General features: G+C 40.0%; 1 protein-coding gene across 1 annotated transcript; it reads left to right on the top strand.

Annotated features, from left to right (window-relative positions):
* Nucleotides 1-9,247: 9,247 nt before the first annotated feature.
* Nucleotides 9,248-23,168, top strand: LOC133367955 (vomeronasal type-2 receptor 26-like). Its single transcript, XM_061592041.1, has 6 exons — nucleotides 9,248-9,372; nucleotides 11,444-11,732; nucleotides 13,804-14,619; nucleotides 16,707-16,934; nucleotides 19,700-19,823; nucleotides 22,237-23,168. The coding sequence occupies exons 1-6, from the start codon at nucleotides 9,248-9,250 to the stop codon at nucleotides 23,166-23,168; spliced, it is 2,514 nt and encodes an 837-aa protein (XP_061448025.1).
* Nucleotides 23,169-23,633: the final 465 nt, after the last annotated feature.

Raw genomic sequence — 23,633 nt, 5'->3', positions numbered from 1 at the left:
AATAATAATAATAATAATAATAATAATAATAATAATAATAATTTATTTATACCCTGCCTTTTGGCCAAAGGCCCTCAAGGCGGCTTACAAAGAAAAATAAATACAGGTATAAAAATACAATATAAAAATACAATAAAAATACATAAAAGCAATACAATTTACAAAAATTTAATTAAATAACAAATAGCATTATAATAACAACTAAAATTAAATAACAAATATCATTATCATTATTGGCACCGCCAAGAAAGAGGAGGTGGTATTAGCAGGGGAGGCAGCTCCCGAGAGGCAGAAGGGTGACAGACATTTGTTACAGCGAAGCTGCTTGCTGTTTCAATGTTGTCTTCCTCTCCATGTCCTCGGGCTCGCTCAGCTGCTGCTCTCTGGGCTTCTGCTGCTGCTACTGGTGATGGTTTATGTCAGCCAGCAACTGCAGGAGCTCAGACTCCGGGACCTGGGCCTTGCCAGGAGCAGGAGGAGGAGAAGGACGTGGTGGTGGTGGCTGTTGTTGAGCAGGAGGCCCCACAACGGAAGGCTTCACGCAAGAGGCCCCGCGCCAGGCTGTTGTTGGGCAGGAGGCACCAGGCTGTTGTTGAGCAGAAGGCCCCCACTCTGGGAGGCCCCACACAGGAGGCCCCACACTGGGCTGTTGTTGAGCAGGAGGCCCTGTGCTGAGAAGCAGCAGCGAGGACCTGGGCCTTGCCTGGAGCAGGAGAAGGAGGAGGTGGAAGCAGCTGTTGTTGGAGGAGGAAGAGGCAAAGGGAGGGAGAGGGACTAGGTTGGTGGGCACTGAAAGGTGCTTCCCTTTCTGAAAGGAACGCAGTTTGTCTTCTTTGCTTTGATACCAGCAAGACCAGCCTTTTTTCCTGTGAATACACAGGGTCAAGGGTTCTTGCTTTCTCCCTTTACCCGTATCTACTCAGAGTGCTTATATGTTGAACATTAGTTCGCCTAAGCTCAGAGATTTCCAACAGCAGTCATTACAAGTAGGTGGATTATAGATAGAGACCTCACCCAAGGATTCTTGGGTCTTGGGAGGTATCAGAAAATCAGACAGCAGGATAGTCTTCTAATATGTGCTATTTATTCATAGCTTACATGCTATAACTATTAATTGCATTCTAAGTGGCCTTAGCCATCATAGCAGAAACAGAAAATAAGAATACAAATCAATAGGAAAAAGGGTTTTACTCATTTAACATCAAAGTATAAGACCTTGAAGGTACAAACTTACTGAATTAGATTACAGTATATGAAAGGACTGAGTTAGAACTCAAAGTCTTGTTACAGAGCCAAAGTTACAAAGTACATGGAAATATATGTCACAATACATCTCACCCATCAGATAACATAGATGGCATACATCATTTCTGAAGATCTTCGACCACACCTCCAGATGGAGGTGGGTGCTAAGCCTAGGTGGCTTGGTTTTTATATGCTTTCTTATTAGAGAGGGGGCATGTTCCCTTGTCCTTATAAGCTGCCTTCTCCACATGCCACCTGCTAGACACAGCAAGTGAGACCAGCTAATCCTTTTGTCAACAACTGGTTGGCTTAACTAGTCAACATAACCAGGTGTGCTCACTTGGTGTTTCTGGTGGCGATATCTCTCTCAGACCTACAAATAAACAGAACACCTTAAATGGTGTTCTGGCATATTAGATGTTTATAAACATAACAGAATGTTGGCTGCCTTCCCAGACACCTTATCTCTCTGTATTCTCCTACAAATGTTCATAGAGACTTTACACAGGAGGGAGGCAAAGACATCCTTTCAAATATCATTTTGCAACTTATGGGTACTATGATCTCAGCAAGCTATAAACTAAGCAGACCAACAGTTATAAGCATATTTTCAACCTATGTGGGGCTAGCCCCGTTACAGCTTTCTGTTGTGAAACTGACCAGCTCAGTCACAATGGACAGAGGAAGAGGCAAAGTGGGGGGTGGATGGATGGGTATCAGACAGAAAGCAACAGGCAGCAGACAAAGAATGACTTGAACAGATAACAGCCTGCTAGTTCAATAGAATGTGTTAGAACTGAAAACAAAAAAGAGGTGGCTCCCATCCCTAATCCACTCCAGAGGATCTCTTGTGCCTATAAATGTCATGTACTTTGACCAAAAGGGGAAATAGTTATTGTCATTTTTAGATTCTCCATTTTAGTGAACGGGTAACACAGAGCTTCATTTTATAACAGGTGACTCAGAATCTGAATTAAAGATTGAAACAGAGAGACCATACAGTGACTTGGACACATAGCAGAATTTTTTTACAAGCAAACACAAGGCAAATAATGGGGGTATGCACCCCATTGCATGCCACATGTGTCCTTTTCATCAAATATGATGTGGGGGCTTGGAAAGGGGACTGTCCTATGGAATGTAAGCAGTGTCCAGGTTTATATGTACCATTATCTCTTTCCTCCATCATGCAGTTCACAACAGAAAGGCAACCCTCCCTCTCATTACATTTCCCTGGATCTTTTCCTGCATGAGTTCTCTATTGTTCAATCCTACTTCAGAAACAGATTTCACATTAATACCCATATCCTAACAGAGATTAGTAGCCTGCTCAGGGTTCTCCTTAGGGCTGATTTCATATCCTGGTTCCTCAGGGTGTAGATTAAAGGGTTCAAAACAGAGGTAACTACACTGTACATGAGGGTGGCTATCATATCTCTCTGTGGTGAGTCTCCAGCAGAGGGAGGGAGGTAGTTGAACAATACTGGCACATAGAGCAAACCAACAACAGTGAGATGTGAGCTGCAGGTGGAAAAAGCCTTCCATCTTCCACTGTGTGACTTGACCTTCAGTAAGAGGAAGATGATGATGTAGAGGTAGGAAAGGAGTGTCAGAAAGAAAGGGATCATGACAATTAAGCCTGTGACCACATTCAGCAGGCTCAGATTGAGTTGTATGTTACTGCAGGCCAGTCTCAGTAGCGGCTTGATGTCACAAAAGAAATGTTCTATTATATTTGGCCCACAGAAATGAAGTTGGGATGTCATTACTGTGTGCATAAGGGCATGAAAGAACCCCATGAGCCAAGTGGTGGCCACCAGTAGAAAGCATACACGTCTGCACATGATGACAGGATAGTGCAGTGGGTTACATATGGCCACATAGCGGTCATAAGCCATGGCAGCTAGAAGAAGAGCCTCACTGCTGCCTAGGAAATGGAAGAAATGGAGCTGGGTGATGCATCCAACAAAGGAGATTCTTCGATGGGCCAACAGGAAGCCAGACAACATCTTGGGAAGGATGACTGTAGAGTAGCAAATGTCCAAGCAAGAAAGGTTACTGAGGAAGAAATACATAGGTGTGTGAAGCTGGGTCTCAGCCACTACCACACACACTATGGTACCATTACCCAGCACACTTACTAGATATAGGATCAAGAAGAGGACAAACAAGAATGTTTGTACCTCCTGCTGGTCTGTTAGGCCCATGAGTATGAAGTGAGTATTCTCTGTCTGATTCTCCATTGTTGCTGGGATAACAACAAATTAAAGAAATGCCATGTTAGAATGTCATGATTTTTTAAAAAAGAGAGAGAGAATAAAAAAGATAAAAAGATGAAAAGATAAAAATGGTTGCAACATCTGTTCTCATCTGATCACTTTGACCATACTCTCCACTATTAAATGTTGCTGAAAGTTCTTCATCTGGCTCTGAGGAGACCATAGTTGTTCTATAAATTCTGAGTTCTCAACAGTTCAAAACATAGCTGAGCAGTTACAGTTAAATTTTTAACTGTGACCATAAAATCCAAATGCCATGAATTTCAAAACTTTCCTGTAGGAAATTAATATCTTATTATGTCCCTAATAGTCCCTGTAATCAGGAATAATGTCACCACAACAGAAAAATCTGGGTTGTTTTTTCTCCTCCTTCTCTTCTTATTTTTAAGAGGGAGGTCTGCAGGCACTCATAATACACCACAGATTCCTGTTGGCAAGCCATTCATTCCATCCATAACTAATGCTAGTGCACTGCAGTGGCTAAAATAGAGGGATTTGTTTTTGAATTCAAACCTCAACTAAATTAACAGTTGAAGTCAATTTGAGAGTATATCCTCTGGCAAAGCAGCTGGTGAATGTTGAAGGACAGGAAAAAAAACTTGTCAAGATGGCTTCAGACAACCTTAGCCTAAAATCTTGGGCTCAGATATTAGAAGGCCAGATATGAGAAGGTCCCCCACTAAGTTAGCCAGGAAGTTGACAGAATAGCCTTTGGGCAAGTCTAACCTACTTCACTGGGTTGCTGTGAGATCCTGGAGAAAGGGGAGAATAGAAATGTCACAACAACTTCCCCTTCACTTTGCTCATGGCTAACTACCCAAACACATTCACCACATTTGAATTGTGCAGGAAGTCTTCACAGGCCAGAGAGTTGATGCTGTGAATAAGTGATTGTCAGAGGGAATGTTTTGGGGCATACCCCACTGTGAAGTGCACCTCTGCACATCTAAATGAGCTCATGCACAGCTCTCATTTCAGTTAGACCTTTGCAAAAAAAAACACCCTAAAATTATCCTCACAATTTGACCAAATTGTGTATGTGTATAGGGTCGCCATAACTCAGGATTGACTTGAAGGCAGTCCATTTCCATTTCAGGGGGAGGGGAGGTAAACATTTCCAGGGTTTTTTTTTTGTGTGTGTGTGTTTCCTCAGAAAATGCTCTTCTGAAACATTTCAGCTTATGTTGAATATCTGTTGTTCATACTGGTGGATGAAAGAGTAAGCTAACAGGCAGACTGGAAAGAATAGGGGTCAAAACTCACTCTCAAACTCAAACTCATTCTCAAAGTTATATTGGGTAGGTATTTTACCAAATATTCTCAATGGGGAGGACTGAAACAATTCTGGGGGAGCTCAACAACAACAGAATTGAAGACTGTCATCTAGTCCAGCATCCTCTTCTCACAGTGCCCAACCAGATGCCTATAGGAAGCCCACAAGCAGGACCTGAGTGTAACAGCACTCTCTCCACTTGTGATTCCCTACAACAGGTGTTCAGAGACATACTGCCTCTGATAGTAGAGAGTAGAACATAGCCACTCTGCCTAGTAGCACTATTATCCCCCATTAATTTGTCTTATCCTCTTTTAAAGCCATACAAGTTTTCAGCCATCACTGCATCTTGTGCCAGACATCTTAACTGCAAAGAACCTTCTCTCTTTTCCATACAAAGTTCTTCTCCGTTATGTACCTGTGAAGCTGATTTTCTCTCGTCTTCAAAGATGCAAAACTGGAAGCAAAGAATGGGATGAAGAGTCACTAGGTGCTCAAATATGAGACCAAGAGAAATATCCATATACTGTAGCGGAGCTTCAAGGCATGTCTGAAGAGCATCCCCCTTTAATCATCTTGACTCTACATATCACTCGGGAAGTACAATCTATGTCTGCTCATGGATTCTTCTAAAAATGAAATCACAAACCACTTGAGAGAACAAGGTTTTACAATAACAAGACAAATATTCCCTAGGTGAGAGGCAAAAACTCAGGATCATTTTGGATACTGGAGCTAGTAGATGAATGAACAATCAACAATGGGGTTTTCCATCAATCCCACAGGGAAGCAGATGCCCCTTTTCATTGCATTTCTCTGTAAATATCAAAGGTTTGGGGACAAGCTCTATAGGATTTTGGTTTCCTTCAGCTGGCAAGAGGCTAAAAACTTACAAAATCACTATTTCTGTATATTCCACATTTCAAAGTACTCTCTCTCTGTGTGTGCGCACGCATGTGTCAGACATTCTCTCTGTCACACGCACTCACATACACCTGCACAATAACTTCCTCTAACAGCAAACTTAGCTGGTGGGAGCCAAACAGGATTTTGCCAAACCAGGGTCACTGTACACATCTTGTCACAATATATCATAGTTCCTCAATGTAACCTTTCTCTGCTGCCACCCATTCCCTAAGAATGTATTTAAAACCTCCTAGTAGCTTAGTATAAGCAGCTTAGAGGTGAAATTGACAGCAACTCTGGAGACAGAAAGAACTATTAACAAAGCATAACACAGCCTCTGGCTCAACTTCTGATCTTCATAATCAAAGTGAAGATACCACACCAGGGCAAAATAGCTTAATATTCAGGTCTGGGCTATCCACCTTCAAAGCAGCTTTTGCTAGCTTTTGCCACATTCATTGACTTTCCAGACTGACTCATTTCTCCCAAATGACAGTTAATTGTCCTTTCTCTTCTAGTGAACACAGTCTCTCTTTTTTTTCCCCAGAACAATAAAAATGAAATTACCTAACAGAGGTCTTGGTTCTGTTTTTAAATACTAAAAGTGATTTTCTCTTTCTCCCCTTTTGGAATCTGTCACCAAGCATCTGCCACTAAACAGGCTTCCATAATCTTTTACAATCTTTTACAAAGCACAACACACAGACAGAGATATATACAAATCAGTTCCACAGCCTCCTTTCTCAACAAAGAAGAAAACATCCCTCTCTTAAAGCAAAAGCACTCTGCCCATGGTCTGGAAAACATTTAAAAATGACCCTTGGAGAAAAAGAATTGTGCACAGGGAGGCGTTGCCTGAGATTAGTGATGGACTCCACATTTTGGTGCCAGTTTGATTTTTGCTCTGTGAACTTCTTTCTGGTACTGCTTCATCAGGGATCAACGTTTGCTATTCATGATAAATACCGATTTGGGTTTTTATCCGTAAAAATAGCAATATTAATATTGCTATTTTAAAAAATATTTTTCCATAGATTTTTTTAAATATCCTCAAAACAATTGAGGAAAATATCAATTTTAATATTGATATTTTTGAGGCAATTTTTTTAAAAAAAATCTGCTTCACCCACAGAAAACCACTAGAAAAAAACCCGATCTGCAACAACAGCAAAAAAATGAATAAGTAGGACATCCAGGGTCAATTTTGAATTTTGCGAAATTTGAGCTCTTCTCTAATCACCAGTAACATATCTACTTTCTCACCTCGGTTTTAAATAAGCTATTTTAAGTAAACAGCTTTGGATCATGGAGTTCTGGGTGCACCTATCTTTAGAGATCAGCCAGTTGGCATCCAAAGATATAGCCTTCTCTGTTGTGTCCCCCCTCCCAGTCGCAAAATCCTCTCCATACAATCTACACACTCTTCCTTCTAGTTGTAATGCTTTCAAGCTTTTAAGCGGAAGCTAAAGCTATTTGTTCCCCCCTCCATGCTTTTTGAGACTGATACACTGCAGAGCTGTCTCCTGCTTACATAGCTTTTATGCCTCTTAGCGAAATATTTTGCTTTCCCCCCTAATATGCTAGGTTTTGTTTGTTTGTGTAACTTACCCTTCCTCACCACCACAGAAGGTTGGACAAGAAATGTGATTCAGTTCACATTTAAAGGCAAACTTAGCAAATACACACTTTTCAAAATAATACATGAACAGAAACATAGCCATCCATTCAAATCATTTCTACTTCTCTGAATTTTGCAATGCAGTTCTCCAGCCACGTAATGTGTACAAAAATGCATATGCTAGAGCAGTGGTTCTCAGAGTTTTCCACCAATGTATCCACTGAAAATTGCTGAGAGTCATGGTGGACCACTTAATTATTTTTCTGTCTGTTGTAGTAATTGTAATACACTGTGATAGATGCAATATGATTTTATTTCCTTGTTTGTTTCTTGTGTTGTATTTTCTTGTATTACAATTTGAATTCAGTTGAATACAGTATACAATACAAGATAACATATAAGCAATACAAATATGATTAAAAACAATATCAGTATTCAATGCACTGCACCTGCCACTCACAGCCACTGCTCCTGCTGTTCTTCTCAGACACAGTATGTGGTCTGTGGACCATAGTTTGGGAATCCTGTACTAGAACAAAGTGGACATATATTAATGAAAATAGCATACCAAATGCATTATATTAGGCAAAAGTGCTTTGTATTAGTATTTTGTATTTGTATTTTGCAAAAATGTGTGTATTAGTCAAAACTGCATAAAATGTATTTCAGGAAAAATACTATAATGCTGATGAATTTTCATATGGACTTTTTTTTAAAAAAAATGTGCAAACTGATGTGGAAATGTGGAGAACTGAACTTTAGACTGCAGAATGAGAAATTGCAAGAAACCTAAATTGACATATTCACCCATCCCTAGCACCACACATACATCAGTGCTTTCCCAAGAGGTTTCTACTGTGTCATCCCTTGCATGTCTGCTCAGAAGTAAGACTCACTGAGTTCAATTGGACTCACTCTCAGGTAAGCACGTACAGGACTGCAGCCTTACTTTCTGATATTTCTTTTCCTAATATACAACTTTCATTTTTTGTAGGGGAATGCTGAAATAAAACTTCTTAGGCAATTATACAATTCCTACTATCACTCACTGCTTGATTGATAATTACTGGAATGACTATAATCTTGAGGAGGTGAGAGACTTCAAGGGATTTCTCAAGACAGAGTGTTTTCACTTACCTGAGGGATACCAATAAACATATGCCTTATTTTTATAGAAAGCAATTGCTTCCTAAATTGGTCCAGAGTCCTGTTATTCTGCTATAAAATGTTTCTTTTTATAGTATAGTACAAAAACTCAGTAGTAGACATTTACATAAATATGTATTCTGCTGATTTCCCATCAGATAGACTGTGTTGTATGTGCATTTGGGGAGGGGGAAATAAATGTAGGAATTCATTTCAACTGAGACTGAAAAATTATGCATATCAATCCATCTCTCTCTCCCTTTCCATGTCAATTTGATTCTCTCTCCGACTAAATACATATACTTTCCTCTTTCAGACTTTCACTTTTCTTAATCCAACACATCTTTTGGCTGTCTTTTAATAATCTCCCCTCTTTTCTATTCTGCTGCCGCATTTGTCTCCTGTGTTGGATATCCAACATCATTCAAATCATATTTAAAACACAGTCACACCAGAAATATTTGTAAGAATTTATTCATTTGAAATATCTGTAATTCTGTTTAGGGAATTGAACTTTTCTCTAGAAACCTATTTTTGTGTTCGCTTCTAAGTCTTCCCCCACCCTTTCTGCCCACAAGCATTCCATACTATTCCCCCCTATCTCTTGTTTGGACAGATTTCATTCATTTTCCTCACAATTCTGCATACTTTTGGAACTGTGGAAAGCAACTTTTTTCTCTCTCGTAGCCCAGAATGTTCTCCTGGATGGTGCTGTTGTTGCTGATGATATCTCAGCCTGCTTTCAAAGTAGCATGGCAGACATGTCCTTTAGAAAGCCGCATGGACAACGTGTACTATGAAGATGGAGATATTATCATTGGTGGCATCTTGTCTAATTTCCTTGCAGAGATTAGCAAAGATGATACTTTTGAACAGCACCCTTCTCCCTACTTGCCCAATGCTTTGTAAGCACATTTACTAGCATAATTCAGTGTAATTAGCTTAGTAGTTTGAAGCCAGTATGGTGTAATGAATAAGAGAGTTGTACCAGAGAGACACCAAGGTTCAAATCACCACCCTGCAATGAAACATGTTAAGGGTTGAACCACATTTTCTTCTACTGCCCCTGTACTACGGAATGCTGTATGCAAATCAGTAGCCATCAGTTGCTTCAGAGTGACATATTCTACAGAGATCTCTTTTTTGTTGAGGCCAAAATATCAGTCCCTGTTTTTACATGTTTGAAGTCACCTAGTTTCTGTTTTTATTTGCTTTTAAATGCCTTTATGCTACTGTGTTACTGGTTTTGTGTGGTATTCTCTGTGGCAGTCCTTAAGTAGTGGAACTCCTTTCCCACCAAGGTGCATCTGGAAACCACACTGTAAAGCCTTAGGCACATGCTGAAGATGTTCCTCTCTACCCTGGCCATTGACACCTGAGACATATATATTTTAGGACTCTGTTTTGTGATTCTGGTTGTGTTAAATTGTTTTTAACACTGTATTTTAAGGTTGTTATAAGCCGCCCTGGGACTTCTGGGTGAAGGGCAGGCAATAAATGCTAATGCTAATGCTAATAATAATGCTAATGCTAATAATAATAATAATATTGTTTCAATGATATTGTTTATTGTTTCTGTGTCGTACACCAATTAGAGATTTTTTAAAAAATCAAGTGGTTTATAAATGCTCTTAAATAAATAAGTGAATAAAAATAATGTTACATTATTAAGCTTTCAATGCTTGTACCCTGACTGTTCTTTTGCCCTCAAAGTAGCTTATTACAATAATGAGCACCTTCAGGGGCATATAGAAGCCAGTGAGTGATGATTTTCAGCAGGAAACTGGTATGGGACCCTGATGTAGATCTAGAGCGATTCAAGATAGAGGCCTTGTAACTGTTATTTCTTTAAAATGAAAGTGGCCAAGGTATACACTAGAAAGAAATGTAGAGTTTGGCTCTAAGCGAAACATGGGAAGGATGCTGTCTTAGGCAAATCACATGGCTACTGTGTGATTCAATGAAATATAGTGTTTCCCATTCAAATGCACAATTATCCACTTGCAATCAATGCTAATCAAGCAAAAGATGATGTATACATCAATGCTCCAAAGTGATTATAACACAGGGTTGTGTGGGTGGGTGGATGTGGGGGCAAACCACAGTTTCTTTCAAAAAACCAGGCTTTGTTTGAAATGATGCTCAAAGTCTCAGTTATTCCCCCCTCCAATGATTTCCTGATTCACTCTGAATAAGTTAATTTGTGAATGAATTGATGGGTGCTATTGGATATTTCTCTTCAGCTGTTACAATCCAAAGTATTGTTTAAGTATGTTTAAGCCAAGTGATTTAAATGGCTTACTCAAGTCTGTGTTAGATTTTCCCATTATTAGCACTGGCATGCTATTTCAATCTAACCTGCATTCTACTGGCAATTTATGGCTGGTTTGATTACTATTTTTACTCCTTTTAAAAACAAAGTTATTAAACTGAGGTTTGGTTTAGACATACAGTCCATGTTCATCACTTGAAGGCCTAATTTTGAATGGATGATTTTTTTGTGTGTGAATGGATCACTGTAGACAGAAGTTTACTACTTCCTCCGATCAGTACAAATAGAATGCTTTCCAGAGTCAGATTGCATGTCCACCAGCTAATCCAATGTCCACCAGCTAATCATCATCATCATCATCATCATCATGTAAAGCAGAATGGGGAAGCTGTGCTTCTTCAGATGGTTTATTTTAGCTCCCATTAGCCAGAGCTAGCATAGTTTATAGTCAGGGATGATGAGAATTATAATCCAAGAACATCTGGTGGGCCACATACCTGATGTAGAGCAACAACTGATATCTCTATAGGTATAGATATACTGTAGATATACAGTAGATATAGATATAGATATAGATGTGTGGGTGGGTCAGTGGGTGTGTACATGTGTGAATCTAGCTTTATCAGACTATGTCTCTCTGATATATTATGAATGTTCTCCTGGGAAATTACTGCCATTATATTGCCAATGATTTTCCCTTTCAGACTATATCCAAAATCATTTCAGTACCTCCTGGCTTTCTTGTTTACAGTCCAAGAGATCAATAAGGATCCCACACTCTTACCGAACCTCACACTTGGAATGCATCTCTCTCAAGATTTTCTGACTGTACGGACAATTTATCTGAAAGCTATAAACTTAAACTCTGGGAAGAAAATTGTGATTCCTAACTACAGCTGTGAGAGGAGATGGCTTATGTCAATAATTGGTGGGCTGAGATCTGACTTATCCATCAGTATAGCAAATCTCCTTGGGATATATAAGATTCCTCAGGTAGGGTTGAATCAAAGCTATGGACAGCACTATAATGACATGAGATTTTGAAAACTCTTGATTTAGAGCCAATTTAAAGTAATGCAGAGATTTCCACAGCCAGTTTAGGAAGATGAAAAAGGAAGATGTGATCTGATCAAGGTTGAGGAGATGTGATCTTATGGATGCATCCTCCCTAGACATTATACTGCTCATATGAGGATAGCCTTTCCTTATAACAGTTGTAATAATGTTGGCATTGGCTCTTAGTATCTAGAGTTTCAGAACTGATATGTGTGAGATGGATTAACGTTAAGGTTAAAACCGTGGAGGTTACATTTGAATGTTCATACTAGTACTGTACAGAAAAGTTTTAACTTTTTAAACCACATTTTAAGAAAATAAATTGCGTATGACAATTATCAAAAGGAAGAGAAAATATCTGTGAAAGTCTCTGCAATGAGATGCAAGGTTTTTTGTGTGTGTGTGCTTACCTAACTCACTTTCAAAGTGGCCAAGAAATGTTTGTGAGTGTGTAATTTCCTTCATTCTGTAAATCATCTCTCAGCAGTCTGTACTCTACAATCTTCCTGGCTATCTGCTTTTCCTGAAAACCCTATGGCATCCTCAGATTGGTTTTCCTGTACATTTGGGAAAGTGGGGAGGCTGCCTATTGTATGCCTGACAGCTGCTCAGTATGTGTGTGTAGTCTTTTTAAAGGAATCAGTGAGAAAATGTTTTTTTAAGGACTTAAAGAAGAGCCATAGCTCAGTGCTATAGCATTTGCCTTGCATGCAGAAGGTCCCAAGTTCAAATCCCAGCATCTCTAGGTAGGGCTGGGAGGGACTCCTACCTGAAACCCTGGAGACCCACTGCCAATCAGTGTAGACAATATTTAGCTAACTGGAGCAATGGTCTGACTCAGTATAAGGCACCTTAGTTCCCATGATCCTGCTGAAAAATAAAATTTACAACAGCACGAGCCCCAGGTAGTTGGTAGCATGCCTTCCTGGCTTCCAGGCTCCAATTAAAGGCCAGGGAAGAAGTAACAAGAAAGATCCCCCCAGTGGGGCCTTTTTCAGAGTAGAAAGCACAGGCAGCTGGGCAGCCTATTATTTCTTTAACAAAAAGAAAAATGCACCCCACCCACTGCCACCTCACAACCATATGCTACGATCAGCCTCACACCAGTTATAAAGAAATTCTTTTTTTAAAGTTTTAAACACAGACAAATTGAAGTGCCCTGAGAAAGAGGCAGAAAAGCAGTAGCCTCTTTTGCAGAGGAAGAAAATGTTCAAGAAATTAGAGGGCAGTGTTTTGACACAACACTGCATGATCTCTGAAAGTAGAAACTCGTGTAGAAGAACAGCCCCAAGACCCTGAGGGAGGAAGAGGACCTTAGAAGAATGAAAGGGTCTTGAGGTGCATTGGCATGCATCAATGAGAGATGTCACCAATATTGACAATACTGACAATATTGAAAAATGTTTGAAGGGAAACAGTGAGGAGAATCTCTCCCTTTTGCTACGCAGGTTGAGTTTTGGATCTCATGCTTTGATGGGTCAAAACAACTTTATCTGGGATTGGGACAGAGTGTGGAATGATGGGCTGAAACAATGCAGGAAGGCTTTTTTCTGTTTTGAAACTGTTCCTTTCATGAATACCTTTAAGATTTAGTGATGTGACAATATCTAACACTGCAGTGCCAACCCCACTTACCTGTGAATAATCCTTAATGAATTCAATAGGATTTACTTCTGAGTAGACATGGCTAAGAGTGTGCTGGAAGATGGCAAACATTTTAATGTGAACTGCATAAGTGTAGCCTTCGTCCTTGGGATTATACATATGACTAAATATGGGAAACCAATATCTTCCTTGATCAGCTGTGGCTCTTTGGACTGACTTGATTGATAAATTCCAGTTCCCTTCTTTCTGCCTTCAAGTTTCAGGTGAATCATCACAGTTCATTGGCATGAACAAATGTGTGTGTGTGTTAAGTGGGTACTGCTTAAGTGTAGCTGGTGGATGTGGAATTCTACAAATGAATAGACTTCAGAAATGGGAGAAATCAACCTGTTCTTCTTCCTAGATCAGCTATGGCTCCTTTGACTCTGCTTTGAGTGACAAGTCCCAGTTTCCTTTTTTCTACCGCACTGTCCCAAGTGAATTGTCCCAGTTCATTGGTGTGAGCCATTTACTGGCACATTTTGGCTGGAAGTGGGTTGGCTTAATCGCTGCAGATGATGAAAGTGGCAGAAATTTCCTCCAAATTATTTCCCAAGAAATGAGCAAAGCCAATTCCTGTATTGAGTCCATCACTCTTTTGCCGGTCTACAGTTATCTTGATCCAGAATCTGTCAATAGATTAGCCACATGGTTTTCCAAACTGTCATCCAACATAATGGTTGTTCACGGAGAGACTGACAAGCTATTCTTGATCAATGTGGTTGTGACAGAAAAACAGATTTGTGGAAAGGTTTGGATCACAACCACAGTGTGGGACTTCACCTCTCATTATGCCAGAAAACCCTGGAACTTAACAACATTCAATGGGGCTCTCTCCTTTGTAGTGCATAAGCGTGAGATTCCAGGCTTCCAGGACTTTCTTAGCAGAGTTAGTCCTGACCAATATCAAAATGATTTTTATCTGGATCACTTCTGGTCCCAGGTATTCAAGTGCTCATGGCCATCATACATATTGGATACATCCTGGCATAGGTGTAAGGGGACTGAGAAGCTGAAGAATGTCAGCACTGATCTGTTTGCTATGAACACGTCCAGCCTTAGCTACAGTATGTTCAATGCTGTTTATGCTATCGCTCACACTTTACATGAAATCTACTCTCTCCAATCAGCAAATAATAGAAATGCTAGAATGCAGCATTTTGATATTCAAGTATGGCAGGTAAGTGTCACGACTAGAACACTGTTATAAGAACAAACTCCTAAAATAATAGTGATCTTTTTTACATGATCAAACTTTAAAAATAACAGTAATAACAAAAGCAGGAAGAATTTGATTAGACTAGTCAAATTCTCCTTTGGGTAAGAGGGCCATCACACATCCCTATTCATTTTTTTAAAAAAAATTGATTGGATGAGATCCTCTTTTACCCACTGCTTGTGTAAACTGAAATTGTTTCTCTATGCACATGTTCAGTAACAGCCCCTAAGACTTCATGGAGTGCCAGTCTGGAGGGTTCCTAGTCTTTGAGAGCATTTTAAAGGTAGATGAGGGTGTGCTGCCTGGAAAGAAAGCCCCCTTGTGTTAGCAGAAATAACCTTATGTAATTCTAGCTGTTTTCACACTGCGCTTTATTCCTTTATTCTGACGATTTCTTACCTGGTAATTTGTGCATTATATTTAACTTTTCACATGATGCACAATCTAGCTGTGGAATTCTAGTGGAATGCAGTGCAAGTTTAGATGAAATTTCCATGATAAATGATACCAGAAATAATCAGTTAGCAAGGCTGGAAACCCAGAATATTGCTAGAGTTTTTTGCTAGCTGCAGCAGCTTATGTGACAGACATTCCAGCATGCAGTGCATTCCCACCCTTTAGTCATGCGGTGTTTTTGTTTTTTTCCCTGATGAAAATTTTACTGGTATTCCGGCATCAGAGTAGATAGCAGCAGCATTTCCTACACACACCCCTGTGTCAATACAACTAAAATAATTTTAAAAGTCAGATCTTAAAGGGAGAGGGCTTGCATGGCAATGGGATGAGATCTTAGACTTCCTGCAAAGTGGGGGACAATGCACATGTGTATAATGGGTGAGGGATGAAAACAAGACGTTCACTGCAGCTGTGTGAAAGACCGTTGAGTGAAATGCCGGTATGTCAGCTGAAAGAACTGCTGTTCCTTAATGCTACGGGTGCTGCAGTGTGAAATAGATTTTAGAAATCAGGACAGAAGGGCTACCTTTTAATCTGTTAAACTAAGGCAATCATCCCCATGTGCGAAAGCAGCCTCTGTGTCCAGCACAATGTGGGTCCCACCAAAGGACCTATTTATTGAGCATCACTTTAATCCTGATTTGCTTGCACAAAGTTTATGCACTGGTTGGATTATATCCAGTCTTTGTTGAGCATTCTTTCCCTATTTGTTTGCCCTGATCTCATCCTTATTTACTTGCATGGTGTTTATACATCTTGTGTTAAACCACAAAAAGTCAGATTCCTTTTTTTTTTTAACAATTGATTTGTTGTGCTAGGGCAACAGTGCCTTTTAATCCACTTGAATTGCGTAAACCTGAAGTTCCAGGATGCACTTGCATCTCTCCCACAAAATAACAACAGTCTGGAGGCACCTACTGTTTCCTTTGATGTCTCCAAAGTGATGTAAGGTGTTACACTCATGGGATGAGTCGACAGGTGGATATATAAATAGGGATGTAGTCATCCAGGGTCTCGGGGGGTCTCAGACCCCTTACTGTTATGGGAGCCAGGTCCCAATAGGGTTCCTATATCTCCAGCATGAAAGAGGAGTGTGTTAGCCACTAAGAAGAGTCATCTAACTTGTTTCTTTGTTGTTTCCTGCTGATTGGAGTTAATCAGAGTGAAAGGAGTTCCTATTAGTTCATACTTCAAAAAGCCAAGTTGGGGAGAGTGAGAATTTTGTAACTGCAGAAGAAGAAACAATGAATTCTGATGATAGCATTCCATCTAATGATCATCCAGTTTGGTAGCAGCAGAAGATAAATTTGTAGACATTCAAGCAATATCTCTGACAGTGAGAAAGGATAGTCAAACAGTGACAGTGAAAGAGAAGCAAAAATCAGTATTCAAACTTGGCCAGCCTATTCTATAATATTAGAAGGTTGCATAATCTTAGAAGGGGATGTGGCTGTGACTATTATGAAAGGACCTTGCACTTCTGAATTTGCCACTACATTACTGTATATAAACTAATATCAGGGCTGTGATGACCTTGTGTATGAATTTTTTGTTTTGTTTTAATGCACCTCCACATTTTCTTTCAAATTTAGTTACATTCCTTCTTGAAGACTATCCGGTTTAATAACAGTGCTGGTGAAGAGATATCATTTGATGAGAATGGTGATTTGCGTTCTGGATATGATATTTTAAACTGGGCTATATTGCCAAATAATACCCCAGTCACTACCTATGTTGGAAGTATTGAACCTCATGTTGCAATGGATTACAACATCATTATCAATAATAAAGCTATAGTGTGGAATAGCAGATATAACCAGGTCAGGAACATGACTTCTCTATTCCATTTTAATAAATACTTCTAATATTCAGCAAACTGACTTAGGTTTCAGTGTATAATGTTAATGTAAAGAAAAGTTCCTAAAATAATAAATTAATTTATTTTGATGCAATTCATCCATTTATTTCTTTTATTTTTGTCTCTCACTTTTTACTACAGAGATGAAAGATGAGAGAGAGAGAGAGAGAGAGAGAGAGAGAGAGAGAGAGAGAGAGAGTTCAGTTCTAAGCTCAAGATTTATGCCCATTTCACACCTATTACTAAGAGTATATACAGTATATTGCAAAGGAAATGTCATGACTTCTAGTCTGAAAAAGTCATGTAAAATTAAAAAGGCATCCATGTATTGAATGAGTAGATTATATTAATTCAATAGAGAGAGGAGACCCTTGATCTTAACATCTCATGGTCCTGAAGTAAAAGAAGGGTGTCTGAGGAACGTGTTTCCAAAGCAAAAATTTCTTTGCTCTGTGTGTGTGCTTCATAAAATGAAGGCAACAAAATGGTACGTAACATTTAGCATAAGTAAAATTTGAAGCATAACAGGACAAAAAAAATCTGACTCCAAACACCTGACACTGGATTTGAACTCTTGGAGACTGTCGAAGGAAAATTGTTCTTTGGGCTGTACTGTACAGATCAATGCAAACAACATTTCTGAGTGAGAAATAAAGGCAAATTCTCTAGAAGGGTTATTTTGAGCAGGATTGGAAATAACATGGTCAGAGGTATAATGACACCACACATATGAAGCCCCACTTACCTGCGCAGCATGGATAAGCGGGACACAGTTGCAAGGAGGGAGCGATGCTGCCGTGGCCATCTTCATTAAGAGCAATGTCGCACATCACAGTGTTATGCGTGCATGACGTGCGGCAGGGAGGGTAGGGGCCATGGGCCTATTTAAGGCCAGGCCACCCCTCCTACCTCCTCTTTCAGTGAGCGATGCCCACCCCACCCTCCCTCTCTTATAGTGTGTTCAATGGTCGCTTCGGGACCAAGTACGAATTTTTACCCTGCCTACCCTTGTTTGGCGGGCAGGTTTTTTGCCTACTCCACACTGTGAGAGTGGGATGGAATTGGGTTAGGGGGCATTCTGATTAATAGGTGAATTTGGCTAATTTGGCTATTTTGTTATGGTCGAAGTTTAATTGCCCTAGGAGGGCAGTTTATAATTGGGGCACTGGTATGGGAAGGTGCAGAAAGGGTAATAGGTAAGGACAGCTCGGTGGGCCCCTTAGGCACCTTTGGAGGTGATTGGCGGTTCCAGAGGCCTGTCTGTCAGACCTTTTCGGCTTGAGGGCAGGATATGGCCAACTTAACTCATCCACCCGAGGGTTGTGCGGCCCCGGGGGGTGGTGACCTGAGAAGGCCCCCGTACTCACCTACTGGGTGTGGCTGGCAGAAGGGGTAAGCAGATGGGGCTTGCCCTTGTCCCCAGCAGGGGCTGGTCGCCCGTCAGCTGTATGGCAAGATGCTTCCTTATAGATAGTTCCGCACCTAGGTTTCCCTCTGCAGGTCACTTTAAAAGGTGTTTTTGTATAGTTTAATAAAGTGGCCCTTGTTCAACCCAAGCTGATGTGTCCTTGTCTTATTTTGCCCCTTCACTTGCAAAATGTTATGACATTTGCTACTGCAAGATGTGATGAGGGCTATATAAGAATATGGCTTACGGAGTGGAGGCAAGGACTTACAAACCTAACTGAACAAATTAATATCATTAACATTGATGGAAGCTAAGTCTACAAATGGCTAATAGCAAGTGACAAAGATTTCAAAATACTCTGAACATATGTAAACCAGTTGCAAGGGCACAAATTAGTGTTGCCTTCAAGCCTCTGCTGTGTGATTACAGGATGTCCTCTGATTAAACAGTATGACTGACTAGATTGACCTTTAGGATCCATCTGCCTTACACCTTTAAAGCAGCATCATACTACTTTGAACAATTGTGGTTTCCTTCACAGAATCCCCAGAGCTCTAATTTGGTGTGAGAGTTATTAGGAGACCTCTATACCCCTCACAGAGCTACAGGGCCCAGAGTTCCCTAAGAAGAGTGATTAATTGTTAAACCACACAGGAAACGCTAGCTCTGTAAGGGGAATAGGAGTCTCCTAACAACTCCCAGCACCCTTAACTAGGGCTGGGTGAGAAATTCAATTCAGTTTGCCTTTCAAGCAGAATCTACCAAATTTGCACTTTCCAAAACAATATGAGGACTGAAAAATAGCCATCCTTCAACATTCACACTTCTCTGAATTTTGCAATGCAATTTGCCAAACAGGTTACAAATATGCATATATTTGGGGGAAGTGTGTATAAAAATGAATATATAAGTGAAAATAACATATAAAACACATTAGATGAGGTGAAATTGCTTAAAAATGCATACATTAGCCAAAAGTGTCTACAAAAATGTGTTTATTAGGTGAAATACACACTGAAATACTGGAAAATTTTCATGAGGGCTTTCTTTCTTTTTAATAAAAATTCTCAGATTGCTGTAAGAATTCAGAGACCTGAATTTAAGACTGGAAAAATTAGAAAGTAAGAGAACAAAAATTGACAGATCTTTCCATACCACAGTTCCCAGGATTTGTTGGGGGAAGCCACAACTGAATAAAGTGGGATGATTCTGCATTAAATGCATGGTGCAGATTGGGCCTAGCTCAGTAAGTATTTTTATTGTCTTTATGTGTGTGTGTGTGTAATTTTCATGAGTATAACTGATGGTTCTACACATAGACCCCAAGTTCTGTGTGCAGTGAAAGTTGCCATCCTGGATACAGAAGAAAGACTGTAGATGGGAAATTATCCTGCTGCTTTGATTGTGTCCGGTGCACAGGAGGACAGATCTCTAGTCAGAAAGGTATGTGTCCTTTGTGTAAACTATTGACTTCCAAAGGTACATCTTTAGGGTATTATCAAGGGAGATGTGACAGCCTTTTCAATGCCTCAGATGAAAGAAACCAGGTCCACTCCCCTATTTCAATTATTCCCTCATGGGGACTAGCTGTCCCACCTCACCTGCCTGTTGTAACCTCTCCTAGGTTATTGACAGCCCATGAGGTGACTGTCCACAATAGGAGCAGTAATATAAATGCTAAGAGTGTATGTACCAATATATCTTTCTCTGTGAGTTCTGTATGGGTTCCAGCATTATTTTTAAAAATTGTTAAATCACAGCATTAACAAACCAGACAGTATGGTAAAGCAAACGGGAAAACTTGTATTTTTAAACTAAGGACTTATTTAGGACAAGCTGGTATAGCTGGCACATATGCATGATGGTTACACTGTTACAGATTTACCTTGTCCTTGAACCCTAAGTGTTAGTGTTTCTTATTTAACCCTTTTCCTTTCCTAGCACCTCACAACATCTCGGCTCTAATCTCCACCCTAACCTCCACTTAACAGCTTCTCATCTCTCCTGCTCAACTGACAGGAACTTTTACACACAACCCTTCTGAACATTCCACCTGCAGAATTGGCTAATGATAGAATAGGGCAGAACCTAAGCCTGACCATCACAGGAGATCTTCTAATTAATGTCAAACATTTGCAGTTCATTGCGCCTCCAAAGTAATTTCAGTTCTTTCTGATCTCTTGACATCTCTGTCCAGTGTGTGTTACAGGCACACATCTCAAATTCACACATTACTGCTGAAACATTGTTTGGTGTATATGTGCCAATGTGTTTTCAAAATATTTAAATGATCCTCGTAGGAAAGATATTTCCGTACATCCACAAGAACCTCTCAGATCAGAGAAAGACATTTTATCATCCAGCGGACGGCCTAGTGAAGGCCCTTTCTGCACTATATATTTAAAGCTATATCATACAACTGTGGTGTGGTGTGGAAGCCAGTATCGTGTAATGGTTAGGGTGTTGGACTGTGACCTGGGAGGCCAGGGTTCAAATCTCCACTCAGCCATGAAGCTCACTGGTGGACCTTGGGCCAATCACTTTCTCTCAGCCTAACCTACCTCCCAGGGTTGTTGTGAGGTTAAAATGGGGAGGAGGAGAACCACATACACTGCCTTGAGCTCCTTGGAGGAAAGGTGGGATATAAATGTAATAATAAATAATAAAGGTGCTGAGAGTTGTTAGGAAACCTCTATTCCTCTCACAGAGCTACAATTCCTAGTATTATGGGCTGTCCCCATGTATTTAGTGTATTTAACGATTTTCCCTCTAAGAGTCTATTATTAATATATTAATGCATTAATATGTATTAATCCTAATGTATGGAATACCATATATTCATGTATGTGGACCTCAATATAGTACAGTAGAAGCCTCAAGTTTAAAAAGAGCCTTCCCCCTCTTTCTGCTCCCCTCCCCTTTTGAATGTTCTGGGAAGACAGCCAGCTTACATGCTGTTCTATAAACAGATGTTGATAAGATAGTAGCTGGCAGTAGCTGCCTTACATGAACACTCTGGATATGTACTACCTGCTGATAACTAATTTACCAACTAGTTAGATAGTTACAAGCTTATCTGCTGCCATCTGAGATGGAGCTCAAGAGATGGAAATCATGCAGCTGTTAAGCAAGGCCATGGCCTTGAAACACTCCAATAAAAGAGGAGACTTTAAACACCAAGCTACCAGTGTTTCTTAGCCTGGTTAAAGAGACCTGCTGTTGCTGAGGTCTGCCTCCAACAAGGGTGACATAATTCCATTTCTTTCTGGATAAGAAACAGAAATGTATTGAAATGTATTTCAATTTCTGTTGAAATGCACTATTATAGAGATGTACCTATATGGATGCGATATATATCTATACTCATCATAACATAACATACATTGATTTGATTATGACTCAAAGGTCACTGTATGCATTACTAGTAAAGATGTGTACTTTTTAAAGAATAAATATTATGAGAATTATAAAGACAATCTGCTGTTGAACTCCCAGTTATTTTCCTGATATCTCCTAAGCCCCAAAAAGTCTTGGGTGGGAGTTTCGACCATTTCCTGCCTATTCAGATGACTACTATTGGAGATAGTGTAAGCTTAGGTGAACACAACATCTGACATATAAGGACTCTTAACAGCTAATGGACAATGGGTAGAATGTAAGAACCCTCCATCCTGTGCACTGAAAGGGACCATCTTGCCAGTTTTACTGGCATGCTGGGTATTGCAGCTCTGTGAGGGCAATGCTCACTATAATTGTTCAGCCTTTTTAATATGCCTTTTACTTAGGATTGCCTACCTTATATTTTCTTTTTGATAGTGAAAAAGTCAGCATGAATAATTTTTTCTATGTATTTCAGATATGGATCGTTGTGACAAATGTCCACAAGACCAATATCCAAATGGCCAACACAATAAATGCATGCCAAAGGTCATTACATTCCTTTCATATAAAGAGCCGTTGGGCTCCATTTTGGCTTCCACATCCTGTTTTCTTTCTCTCCTCACAATTTTGATTCTAGGAATATTTATTAAACACTGGGACACACCAATAGTGAAGGCCAACAACCGTGATCTCACCTTCATTCTCCTTGTCTCCCTCTTGTTCTGCTTCATTTGCTCCTTGATATTCATTGGGAAGCCCAGAAAGGTGACCTGCCTTCTCCAGCAAGTATGTTTCGGCATTGTATTCTCAGTTGCAGTTTCTTCCCTCTTGGCAAAAACAATCACTGTAATTTTGGCCTTTCTGGCTAGAAATCCAAGGAACTGTATGAGGAAATGGATAGGGAAAAGACTAGCAAACTCTATTGTTCTCTTATGCTCCCTTATTCAGGTTGGCATCTGTAGTGTCTGGCTTGGAACATCTCCCCCGTTCCCAGATGTTGACAAGACATCTAAGCATGGCCTAATCATGCTTGTGTGCAATGAAGGTTCTGATTTCATGTTCTTCATTGTACTGGGCTACATGGGCTTCTTGGCCATAACCAGCTTCACTGTGGCTTTTTTGGCCAGGAAGTTGCCTGATGGTTTTAATGAAACAAAATTTATCACCTTTAGCATGCTGATATTTTGCTGTGTTTGGTTGTCTTTTGTGCCAACTTATTTGAGCAACAAGGGGAAGTTTATGGTAGCAGTGGAAATTTTTGCCATCTTGACTTCTAGTTCTGCTTTATTGGGTTTTATTTTTTTCCCCAAATGCTACATTATTGTACTCAGACCTGAGAGGAACAAAAAGGTGTACCTACTTTCAAAATCGAATTCTCGTCTCAAACGATGTCAATGTGAATCTTGAACTTACCAAGATAGGTTCTGGTAGGGTCCAAATCTTCAATAAAGTGTGCATTGCCTATGGTGATGATTGAGGGGATACATGATTATTAATGTATTTGCGTTTAGTGACACCAATGAGTCAGTTGCTGGGATATTAAGTATCATTTTGCTTGTGTAAAACAACTAACACAAAAAAATAACATCAAGGTACTTCTAGTCCTGTCTAAGACTAAGTGTATATAATTCATTTAACTATCATGTCTTGTCTCATGGATGTCATTGCCTAGAACTCAGAGGAGACAGCCAACTCCATAGTGACTTATCACCAACTTGGAAATCAGACCAGGTTTCTGATTCTGGTGTTTCAGATCCAACATAACATGAGGCTGGTGGTCATACACTTGGGGTTGGTGGTCCAGATCATGAGCCAAGACCTCACAGATGCTATTCCTCAGCCTGAGTTGTCAGAAAAAATCAGGTGCTTCCT

This window comes from Rhineura floridana, chromosome 11, assembly GCF_030035675.1.
Source record: "Rhineura floridana isolate rRhiFlo1 chromosome 11, rRhiFlo1.hap2, whole genome shotgun sequence".
NCBI classification, from domain to species: domain Eukaryota; kingdom Metazoa; phylum Chordata; class Lepidosauria; order Squamata; family Rhineuridae; genus Rhineura; species Rhineura floridana.
This window is presented reverse-complemented; position numbering and strand designations above follow the sequence as displayed.

Coding starts and splice junctions, on each gene's coding strand:
- LOC133367955 (XM_061592041.1), top strand. CDS start 9,248: ATGGACAACGTGTACTATGAAGATGGAGATATTATCATTGGTGGCATC. Junction 14,620..16,706: donor TTGATATTCAAGTATGGCAG/GTAAGTGTCACG, acceptor TTTCAAATTTAG/TTACATTCCTTCTTGAAGAC. Junction 19,824..22,236: donor ACAGATCTCTAGTCAGAAAG/GTATGTGTCCTT, acceptor TATGTATTTCAG/ATATGGATCGTTGTGACAAA.